This window comes from Chaetodon auriga, chromosome 15, assembly GCF_051107435.1.
Source record: "Chaetodon auriga isolate fChaAug3 chromosome 15, fChaAug3.hap1, whole genome shotgun sequence".
NCBI lineage: Eukaryota > Metazoa > Chordata > Actinopteri > Chaetodontiformes > Chaetodontidae > Chaetodon > Chaetodon auriga.
Window position 1 is genome coordinate 20,562,564 of NC_135088.1, and position 11,353 is coordinate 20,573,916.

General features: G+C 40.9%; 2 protein-coding genes across 2 annotated transcripts; both read left to right on the forward strand.

Annotated features, from left to right (window-relative positions):
• Nucleotides 1–253: 253 nt before the first annotated feature.
• On the forward strand, nucleotides 254–2,996 carry pigw (phosphatidylinositol glycan anchor biosynthesis, class W). The gene is made up of 2 exons (XM_076750182.1): nucleotides 254–390; nucleotides 799–2,996. The coding sequence occupies exons 1-2, from the start codon at nucleotides 388–390 to the stop codon at nucleotides 2,293–2,295; spliced, it is 1,500 nt and encodes a 499-aa protein (XP_076606297.1). The 5' UTR covers nucleotides 254–387; the 3' UTR covers nucleotides 2,296–2,996.
• Nucleotides 2,997–3,145: 149 nt separating this feature from the next.
• ggnbp2 (gametogenetin binding protein 2) lies at nucleotides 3,146–11,332 on the forward strand. The gene is made up of 14 exons (XM_076750180.1): nucleotides 3,146–3,243; nucleotides 4,077–4,202; nucleotides 5,076–5,156; nucleotides 5,318–5,571; nucleotides 5,994–6,092; nucleotides 6,862–6,975; nucleotides 7,098–7,307; nucleotides 7,480–7,654; nucleotides 8,572–8,760; nucleotides 8,892–9,024; nucleotides 9,514–9,639; nucleotides 9,761–9,912; nucleotides 9,997–10,209; nucleotides 10,581–11,332. The coding sequence occupies exons 2-14, from the start codon at nucleotides 4,110–4,112 to the stop codon at nucleotides 10,782–10,784; spliced, it is 2,043 nt and encodes a 680-aa protein (XP_076606295.1). The 5' UTR covers nucleotides 3,146–3,243; nucleotides 4,077–4,109; the 3' UTR covers nucleotides 10,785–11,332.
• The last annotated feature ends 21 nt before the right edge of the window (nucleotides 11,333–11,353 follow it).

Consider the following 11,353-nt stretch of genomic DNA (forward strand, 5'->3'; position numbering starts at 1 on the left):
GACTTAAAACTGCGACTTTATATTTCTCAATTTATTTCTAGTTTTCCTTTTGTATATCCAAAAGTCGAGAATGGTAATCCTGCTTTTATCACGTGCCCGAAATAGATACTAAACCAGAGCTTTTTGACCGTCATATTTATGATATACTGATGCTGAGGTTAGGATTAATACGAGGTGATAATGCTAGATAAACTCAAGTCCCGGTTAAGTTGTAAATGTTCAGAAATCCGAGCTGTTCTGAATGCGACACGGGGCCGAATACGGAAGTAAACGTATGAGCTCTCAAGTTGTGTAGCATGATAGTGTGGACTAAAAGCTACTGTAAATGGGCATGCTGTAAAACAGGTATTTTATGAATCCGCATTCCCACACCGAACAGACAAAGACATGGTAAGTAGAGATGAGTAGACACACATAATGTAGTGTAATTAAACGTCGTAGTATAGACTAGAGAACCAAGATGGTGAGTGCGCGTGAAATACTGTGTTGGAAAGGGAAAATTTATCGTGAATAGTAGTTCAGAATGTTCCTTTGTACATTTAAAGCAACGCAAGCAAACGACGGCTGTTTCAGCCGAAATTCAGTACGTTAAGTCAAGATTAATTGTTGCGATTAGGTGACAATTTTATACTTCTGCGTCAGTGAGTACACATATCCCTGCAAATTCAGTGTTTTTTGTCATAGTGTCCTGAATGTTGTTAGATTTACCAGCGTCTATTGAGCATATTCACATTTATATGTCCCTGTGTACAACCGTGTTTCTGTCATGCAGTAAAAAATGAATTTCAATGTTTGCAGACGATGTCTCAGAGGGAACTGAAGGAAGCATTTGTCAGTAATCTCAATGGGACCAGTCTGCAGGAGGTGGCACTGGGCTCATTTCTCACCCCACTGTGCCTCATCAGCAGAGGACTCATTCTGATCCTCTACCATCAGGCCAAAGGGACTCTTCCTCTGCCACTTCCCCTGATCTCTCACCTGCTTCTAGACTTCTCTTTGCTTATTCTCCCCCTCGTCCTATCGTGCACACTTCTGAGCAGCACTCTTCACTTGGTCATCATAGGTCTCACCTTGGTTTCAGCTTGTGTGTTTTGCTATATCTATTATACCAACAGCAGTCCTTCTGCTCAGCACCCACACAGCACTGTCAGCACCTTCCTTCAGAGTCACATTGAGTTCAACCAGGTTCCCTTTGTGACAATCTTCCGTGTGTTTGTAAATGTGAAAACAGCCATCAGCATTCTTGCCGTTGACTTTAGTGTCTTCCCAAGGCGATATGCTAAAACAGAAACCTATGGGACAGGGGTTATGGACTTTGGGGTCGGAGCATACGTCTTTGCAAATGCTCTCGTCTGTCCTGAGGCACGCAGGAAGAACATCTCGGGATCCAGGATGAATCATATCAAAAAGCAGCTCCTCTCCGTCTGGCCCCTGGTCGTTCTTGGTATGGGAAGGCTGGTGAGTGTCAAAATGGCCGGCTACCAGGAGCATGTGACAGAATATGGCATCCACTGGAATTTCTTCTTCACACTAGCTGTCGTCAGAGTCGTGGCTTCTATAATTTTGACTGTTTTACCAGCCAGTCAGTCGTGGGTTTTTGCTCTTCTGATCAGCGGATTTTATCAGTACACTTTGGAGACATCCGGGCTGAAGACCTTCATAATCCACAACAATGACAGAGAAAAGGACTTTCTGCATGCTAACAAGGAGGGCATAATCTCTGTGGTAGGCTATGTAGCTATCTACATGGCAGGAGTTCAGGTGGGAGTCTATGTGATGCAACCAAGATCCCAGGTTAGGCAGTGGCTCAAAGCACTGTTGAACATCTTGTTGGGAAGTGTTGTCCTGTACGCTGCTTTGTACCCATGTCAGACACTCGTGGAGCCAGTGTCTCGCCGCTTAGCTAATTTACCTTTCTGCATTTGGTGTGTTGCTCAGTCTTTGTTTTTTATGTCATTGCTTGGTATGGCTGACATGGTTTTACTGTTTTCCAAAAGAACATCAGGCTGCTTCTTTGTACCCTCATCGTGGAATTTGTGTAAAAAACAATCAGACTCTGTCTCTGACAAAAAGACAGGTGAAATAGAAAGACACTGCCTTGTTCAAGCTGTCAGCAGGAATCAGTTGTTATTTTTCTTGCTTGCAAATGTCCTGACAGGTCTGACCAACTCCATAGTGGACACACTTACCTGTAGCAGCATATTTTCAGTGTGTGTTTTGCTGTTGTACATGATCATGAATTGCTTTGTAATACATGTTCTGCATTTTTGTGGAATCACAGTAAAATTCTGGTAAAGTTACATTTGTAACAGTATTACAAGGTGCATTTCTACATTTTCAAGGTTTTGTGAGGCTGAAGTGATAATTCAGGACAATAAATAACACTGGGAGGAGTTAATGCTGTATAATGCTGAAGATAATATTGTACATGCTATGTTTACATGTATGCAAGTGAATACATCTATTGATAAAACAGTGTCTCAGAAAAAGCAAGGACTTGGACCGCAGTTTACTGTCAAACCAGGCATGTTAAGTGTGTTTAAATTATTTTTAACTGTGAATGTTAAAAAAAATAAATAAATAAAAACATTGCTGCTAAATAGTGCATTCTGCTTACACAGGACTGGTCTACTATACAATTGGCTTCGGTTTACTAGGATTTTAGGACTTCAGACTTAAGTCTGCAGCAAACCTGAACTTTTCGTAAAAGGGAAACAGCATTTAAAATGATGCAGCAATGGAGCATAGCATATCAGCTTTAGATCTGTTGCCTCTCTGTATATCCATATATGTACACATCTGTCTTTGGGAGGTTTTAGTTTCCCATCCTAACAACATCCTGTTCAAATCTCATCTATACTTTGATCACTTTGATTTTCATTTCATTGTTTATTCTCTGTCGTTCCAGTCTGTGCACCAAACCCTCAACCTGAGGTTAAAATCTAATATAGCATTTAAAACTAATGAAAACAAAGGAACAAGCAAATAAAAATTAAGAAGTGAAAATCCTGAAGGCTCACTCATTTATTTCAAACTAAGTGGATCCATAGCAGCTTTACTTGTATGAATGGGCATTTTCGTCTGCTCAATATCTAGAGTGCGCCCCCTGAAGGCCACACGCGCGACAACGTCAGCTACGACGTATGGAAGGCAAAGGTCAAGCCAGTAACGAAGATTCCGCCACCGTAGCAGCCTCACTCACTGTCGCACTCGTCTATTTTTCAGGGAAAATTTCAGAAGCGGGTAAGTAAAACTTTGGTTTTATTCAGATGCCCCTTCATTTGTCAAGGTGAGAGATTATGGTGAGTCGTTAAAACGTTAGCCAGAGAACCCAATGAAAGTGACAGTCGCTAAGTAGCCAGCCGCCCAGCTGAACTTTATATAAGCCGGATTCAAGCTTGCTAACGTTAGCTTTGTATGGCAGCGATGCATAAGTTTGCAGTTATGCAATGGCAGTTAGCTAAGTTTGCTGGCATTGACAGGGCGTAGACAAACTATACCAACAGTCCTGCAGCATATGTAATATTTGTAAAGCTGTTATAAACTTCCGTGTATGCATCTTTTGGGAATGTTTCGCACAGAATACTCCGACCGGCTTCGTTGAAATCTGTAATCGTACTGGCAAATGAAATTAGCTAGCAGGCTAACGTCAGCGGGTTAGCCGCCGAGTTACTGCTTTATCCTGCCCAGTTGATAGACGTTACATGTTTTCGCAACTTAGTCCATTTTAGCCAAAACAGCTTTAAACAGAAATTAAAAACTAAACACCTACTCTTTCCCCCTCCGAGCTGTCGTTTCCTCGGTTGGTTTGCTAACTTAGCTGGTTAAATCTGGGTCAAGACATCTGTTTGTACTGCAACAGTGCTAATAACGTTTATCAGATGTTGTCAACGTTAGTCGATAATTAGCTTTTTTGTTACAGTGTTTTCGTGTCAGGTTGTCTATAATATTGCTTTTGTCGTCGTGACAAGACGATGTAGTTAGCCCGCAATGACCTGCATTAGATTAGCATTAGCTTGGTGTAGCCTGTGCAGATGTCAAATGTGGTCAGTTGGTCTTTTGTGTGTCACCTGCAGGCGATCTGCACCACAGCCAAACTGGAAGAAATCATGGCACGTCTAGTAGCAATTTGCAGGGAAGGGGAAGAGGACTACCCATTTCTCGCCCGGCAGATTCCCCTGTATATCGATGATACACTCACGGTAAATGAGCCTTTACCATATGTGCGACCACAAGGAGAGTGTCTATGAAGATAACAGGTGCTAGGTGGCTAACTCAATCATAAGCCTCTTTGGGTCATGTGTTAGTACTTCAAATCATGATTTAATGTCCAGACTTTACGTCTTGGTTGTTGTCAAGTCCCAGCCTGTTTGAGGGACAAACATTAAGTTTACTAACCTAGTTGCACAATCTGTTTGACACCCAATTAAGAGAGCTTAAGGTTTAGACAAATAAGTGTATTTCTGTTTCCCTGTGGTCCTGAAAGATGACTCACTTTATACAGTGTTGTTAGTAAGTATTCAACCAGTTTGATTTTCTTGACATGTTGATATAGATGTAATATCGGTAATGACGTAGAATCAAAATTTCTTATTACGTGGCATATTATAGTTGTACACGTCAGTGCACATCTCAAAGGATATTGTCCCACTTTTACCTAATTGCTGTGTACATGAGTTCAAATCTCTCTCGCTAAACAAAGGCACTGAAGCCGTGGAACTGTTGTGATAGCATCATACAGTCACAGTAAAACTGGCATATTCATTAAGAATAGTAGAAACCTGAGTTAAATGTGTTTGCTTACAGTGTATGTTAAATAATGGACACCTGCCAACCAATCAGTGTCAATAATTTTTTTGTGGAAGTGGTATGAACTTTACCAACCAAGGAGATGATCTTTATCTTTGTGGGCATGTGATACCATATATCTGAAAAGTTACACATTACATAATGTAAACAGTGACACATGATGTTCTTTGAGAAGTGGTCATGCCATGACAATTATCAGCATTGGCTGAAATTATTCTCTTAAAAGTTCTATACATTAACTGTTTTGTATTATATCTTGTTGTCAGATGGTGATGGAATTTTCTGATAGTGTCATGGATGTTGACAGCCACGAAATAAACACATCTCAGTGGAAACAGTTTTCTGAGGTGAGTAGTTTTAATTTTGCATTGTGGCCTCTATTAAAATGTACAAAAACAGTGCTCTTTGCCTACTACTATGTACATAAACTGAACCATAAAGTGTGTGATTTGTCTTTGTGTGTCAAGTCAGCAAAATGATAACGGATGTATGACTTGTTGGCCTTTAGTACTACTCCAAGTTGAAGCAGCAGGACTTGAATATCGCCCTGATGGTGACATCCAGAGAGGTCTACAGTGCATTATCTCAGCTGGTGCCATGCGTGGGCTGCAGACGAAGTGTGGAGCGCCTCTTCTCACATTTAGTGGAATCAGGGAACCCAGCCCTGGAGCCCCTCACCGTGAAACCCACAGGCATGCTCTCTGTCACCAAAGCCTGTTTAGCAGACGTCAAGAAGCTCTACACCCTCTTCTACGTCCATGGGTAAGATACAGAGAAAAGTGTTTCTTTCATTTTCACTGCCACATCGATCATTCCATGTGACAAAAGAGGACAGCACAAATGAACAGTTTTTCATTGAATATGAACAAGAGTTTTAGTTGGTTTGTAAAACAGAGAGAACCAAAACTTCAGTATGTGGCATCAACAAGAAATGCTCTCTGGGTATGTTGGATTATATAATAATAAAGCTATAACAAGCTGAAAGGCTGTTCTCTGCTATTCATAAAAGAAGATATGAACTGCAAACTGTGCATTTACTCTGAGTCTAATACTGACATACAGTGTCTTAATTAATGTCAGATGAATAAAATGGATAACTTGCACTGTTATATTTTATTAGGGTTGAAAACAGTACTAGGATTTTATAAAATGTTTGTTTTGTTTTGTTTTTATTTTTTTGACAGGTCAAAATTGAATGACATGATTGATGCCATTCCAAAGAGTAAAAAGAACAAGCGCTGTCAGTTACACTCCTTGGACACACACAAGCCTAAACCTTTGGGGTAAGTAATGACTATTTTCATCTGTTTTCCTCATCAAACTGTTTTTCCTAAGCATTCAACAACATGTTAGTGTTAAGAGGCTGTGTTTGAGAAGTGGAGTAGTAACAGCAGGTAGGACAGGTGTGTTTTTAAGATGTTTTCTATCAAACCATAGTGAAGGGAGGACAAGATAGTGCTAGGTTTTAGGAATTCCACTGGAAGATGACATATTTGGCATCTATTTTAGTACATGTCTACCTGAATAGAAAGGGAGAAAGATCCTTAGTTACTTACTATGTGTTTGTTTCAGTAAGTATGGATGACCATTCAGTGGATGATGGTTTTGTTTGTTTTCAAGTTTGGGAACCAAAACAGAGCAAGTTCTGTTAAATCCTTCTAAAACTGATAATTACACAGTCATTTAATCCAAGGCATTATACACGCACACACTACACATCCCTGTCCTGCTTTTAAGCCAGAGTGAGGACATTGGCAATGGATCATAGTTTTTATCAGACAGCGTCAGAGTCAGATATACTAGCATTGTTCATGTGTAGTGAACACAGTGAAGCATTTAGCTGCTCATGAGTTAGATATTTCCTTTAAACCAGAGCTGAGAGGAGAGTGTTGGACTTAGATTGATTAAGTGCCCAGATACACTAATGAATGCGGATGTTGCCCCATATTTACTGTCTGTGTAAATAGGCAACTGTTTAGTTTTTGCAGGTTTAAGAGATGATAGCTGTATATGGTGATAGTATAGCTATAATAGTCATATGTTTGTTTACAGAGGAAGCTGGATGGATGTGTGGGAGCTGATGTCTCAGGAGTGCAGAGATGAAGTGGTCCTCATAGATAGTGCTTGTCTCTTAGAGACACTGGAGACGTATCTGCGTAAACACAGGTAATGTGTGGCTATTGCCGCCTTTATTTCCAAAGTTATTTTACTTCATGTGCTCTCTTTAACATTGTGTTGGAGTGCTTAAAAGGTTATTGATTAACTGTGTATTACTTTCTTGTCCACAGGTTTTGCACTGACTGTAAGAATAAAGTGCTGAGGGCATACAACATCCTTGTGGGGGAGCTGGACTGCAGTAAAGAGAAGGGGTATTGCGCTAACTTGTATGAGGGACTATGCTGTTGCCCCCACGAGCGCCACATCCACGTGTGTTGTGAGACTGACTTCATCGCTCATCTCCTTGGACGGGCAGAGCCTGAATTTGCAGGAGGCTATGAGTGAGTAAGGATTTAAACAGTGAATGCTACAGAGCTCACTTTAACCACGATGAAGTCAGTTTCAGTTGAGTCATTTACGGTCATGCCATGTTCCCTTCATGTATTTATATGTTCAGATGATGATAGTGTTTTTTGTTGTTTCGTTTTTGTTTTTTGTTTTTTGTTTTTGAAGACGCAGAGAGAGACATGCCAAGACCATTGACATTGCACAGGAAGAAGTCCTGACCTGCCTGGGTATTCACCTCTGCGAGCGCCTTCACAGGATCTGGCAGAAACTACGAGCAGAGGAGCAGACCTGGCAGATATTGTTCCATTTGGGAATTGATGCACTACGCAAGAGTTTTGAGGTACACGACTTCTGAGCAAGTGTGTGTATGATAGTGGTGGAGGAAGACTTTAAATCCTTTACTAAAGTAAAAGAACTGATACCACACTTTGAAAATACTCCACTACAAGTAAAAGTCCTGCATTCAAAACCTTAAGTAAAAGTATTATAAGCCAAATTAAGTAAAGTATAACAAGTAAAAGTACTCACTGTGCAGTAAATGGTCCCCATCATTGTTTTACTGTTATATATTATGTTTTTGGATTAATGTTAAGGCTGCATTCATGTTTATGTTGCATTTTACTGCTGTAGTGAACCAATTTTAACTGCTTTATTTGCTATACTGTCGACTAGTTTAATCTACAACAATGTATCATATTCTGTACAATCATCATATGTTTGGAGCATCACTGTTCTGTAAGAACCACGTATCTCTAAAAACTCAACTTTTCATGAGCTCAGAAGCCAGAACTGTTTTCAGCTTTTTGACGAAACATGTCTCAGTTAATCCAAGAGGGTTTTTGAATTGTTTGTTTAGATGAAGAAGTAAGTGAATTTTCTCAGCCCACGATGGAACACTTCAATCCTTCTGTTTACCACAAACATACACAATCAGAATCACCAAATTTGGAGAGAAGTTTCGTGGTTTTCACTGGACAGGAAAGGCATGAAAAATGTAGTAAAGCTGCCAGACAAATGTAGTGGAGTAAAAAGTGCAAAATCTGTCTCTGAGATGTAGCAGAGTAGAAGAACGAAGTAGCATAAAATGGAATTACCCCAGTAAAGAATAAGTACCTCAAATTTGTACTGAAGCGCAGCGCTTGATTCATTTAGTTAGTTATATATCCACCACTGTTGTGTGTAATCATTTCAGACTGGTTTATCAAATGAGAAATGCATTAAGGCTGTGTGATAATGCATCTATTACCATGCCCCTAGATGGCAGTGGAGAAGATGCAGGGGATCAGTCGACTAGAGCAGTTTGTCGAGGAGCTGTCTGAGGAGGAGAGGGCCAAAGAGCTGAAGCAGGAGAAGAAGAGGCAGAAGCGAAAAAATCGACGCAAAAACAAGTGTGGCTTTGACATGTCTGAGCAGGAGGCCGAAGACAAGGAGAAAACTCTGGATGAGGTAATCCTCCACCAACAGTGAGGGTCTGCAACATGAACATCCCCTTGCACATTGTTTAAGACGCCTCTGTTCATGTGCAGCTACACATATATTTGTCTTTATTTACGTCTGGCCCATTTTGAATGTTGCAGGGTTCTCTTGAGTCTGTTGATGGCTCTTGCAAGGTCTGCGGTAGCCATGATGAGGAGGAGGAGGCCGGATGTGATGAGAGCGGCGCTGCCAATAGAAGCACTTCCTGTAGCTGCCCAGACAACACCAAACAGGGTAAAAGTGCACACAGACCAAAGCTGTCTCTTTTCCAAACTGCCAAGTTACAAGTTATAGAATACCTCCACACACTGCTTCATAGATGCTTCAATGTCTGTGATAATCAGATCAGCACAGCTTTGCAAGTGTCCTCCTCCCTTTTTATTTATTAGCTTAGCTTACTGAAAGGTTAATAGGGCATGGAATGGGTCAAGCTCATACTGAATTTTAAGAGTGTCCTCTGCTGGACCACAAGGCAAGCTACTTCAGATGGTCTGTTGGGCTTAAAGACTGTACACTTCGAATCCAAACAGGTCATTACAGGTCAAACGTTTTATTTTTTCCCCACGTTTGAACAAAAGCTCAAATTTCAATTAAAAAGTGACAGCCCTAAAACGGACATCACCACGAACCGACCTGTATGTCTATAGAGGTTACTGCATTAGCAAGACAAACTATTGTAAGGACAAATACAGAAAAAATGTGTTTTTCCATGTCTTTCTCCAGGTTTGTCCCCCCACAGCAATGTTAGTGACTACGGCTACTCCTCAAGTATGGAGGGCAGTGAGCCAGGATCGCGAGAAGGTTCTGATATCGCCTGCTCCGAGGGCATGTGCAACCATGACGAAGCAGGTCTGGTTTGAGCAGCTTTAAGATGCTGATGACTTGCAACAGGAGTCACTTCAGGCTCTTTTAAACATGCAGTATAGTGTCTTGAGTCTTTTTTCTGACTGTTTTTGTTTACCTTCTGCAGGAGATCACTCAAATGTCCATCACTGTGCTGAAGACAAGGAGGAGAATGGAACAGACAGTTGTGTGGACTGCTGGCTGCCACAATCTGAGGAGAACACTCAATGCAAGAGTAAAAAGAAGAAAAGGAAGGGCAAGGGTTTATGCAGCAGTCAGGTGAGAGGACAGACTGTAGAATCCACACGCTGTGTGCAGAATGTTTAAGGCTGTCTGTCAAATAAAGTGTGCACATTTCCGCAGGGACAAAAAGGTGAACCATGTATGCCACATGGGAACACAACAGGCCGCGGTCCACCATCGTCACACACTTGCAGAACCAAAGAAATCTTCTCCTCCTTATGTGGTGATACGTTTGCTGGCATGGCACTACGGTTACCATGGACAGTACATCAAAAGAACCTCCGCCTTCACGCGAGTCCTCCAGAGGCAAACATCAGTCTGGTGGAGCTTCTGGTTAGTGAGAAATATAGTTTAAAACACTCCAAAATAGAGCTTTTTCACAGGAGACAAATTTACTTATTATAGTAGGACAAGCTCAGTCGTAATAACATTAATGTTAGCTGTCTTGTATTCAGCTTTGCCAGTAAGCCATGCGAGTGAAGCATTATGCAGAGTAACACGGCCCTGGAACAGGCACACATAAGTAAAGATGTCTGCTGTATGAAAGCTTTATAGTTTCTGCTTTAAAAGTAAATGAAGAGCTTGTAATCTTTATATTTATCTATATTTGACAGTTTGAATACAAATGAATGAATGAATGAGTGCACTGGTTTGATTCTGGCTCTTATTTAACCTCCTGCATTCCGGTCGTCTTCTCAATACAGGATGATTCAGAAGTGACTTCAGATGAAGAGAATTGTCTGACGCAAGATGAAATCCAGGCATTTTTAGAAAGAAACCAGTCCTTCTACGACAACCGCCACCAGTACCGACAGCTCCTGAAAGAGAAATTCACCGACTACTGCCGTGCCACTGAGCAGAGTAAGCCAGTCTGTGGAAAGTGGTTTGCCACCACAAGTGTCAACTAACTGTACTCGTAACATCTTTGCCTGGGAGAAACACTCGTGACCACTGCTGCAGCGTCTTTAGAAAAGACCATTCTGTAGTACATTTGGTGTCTTGTTCAGTCATTTCTCCTTCAAAGTAAATGTGATTCTTAACTTTCTGTTCCTCTGTCTCTCTTTTGCACTCGTACACCAACACTTTTCCACCTCATTTCATGGCCACTTTCTCACCTGTAATTGTTCTCTTTGACCAAACCTAGCTATTTGTCGTTGGTCGTCTGTAGGGTCATTGGGTAAGAGCGCAGTGGAATCAGCAATCGAGCTTGAAAGCTGTGACATTAGGGATAAATTTTAGGAATCTTATTTTATGTGTTCTTTTTTTTTCTATTTTGTTTCTCTCTGGTGACACTTCAATGTAGTGGTTAAGGTCGTACCATTAAATGTGTACAGAAATTCTAAATATAAAGATTTTACAGAGAATAAACATTCATTTGTAATAAGGACTCGGGTGTGATGTTAAGAGCGCAATGTGCAAAATTTACTAAATAAAGAATATTTATTAATATGCATTATACATTTGTTGGGCTTTTTCT

What these genes read in the sequence shown, in the direction of transcription:
- ggnbp2 (XM_076750180.1), top strand. Translation starts at nt 4,110, where the DNA reads ATGGCACGTCTAGTAGCAATTTGCAGGGAAGGGGAAGAGGACTACCCA. An exon ending in GAATTTGCAGGAGGCTATGA is followed by an intron (nt 7,308 to 7,479) that starts GTGAGTAAGGAT and finishes TTGTTTTTGAAG; the next exon opens with ACGCAGAGAGAGACATGCCA. An exon ending in AGGGTTTATGCAGCAGTCAG is followed by an intron (nt 9,913 to 9,996) that starts GTGAGAGGACAG and finishes ACATTTCCGCAG; the next exon opens with GGACAAAAAGGTGAACCATG.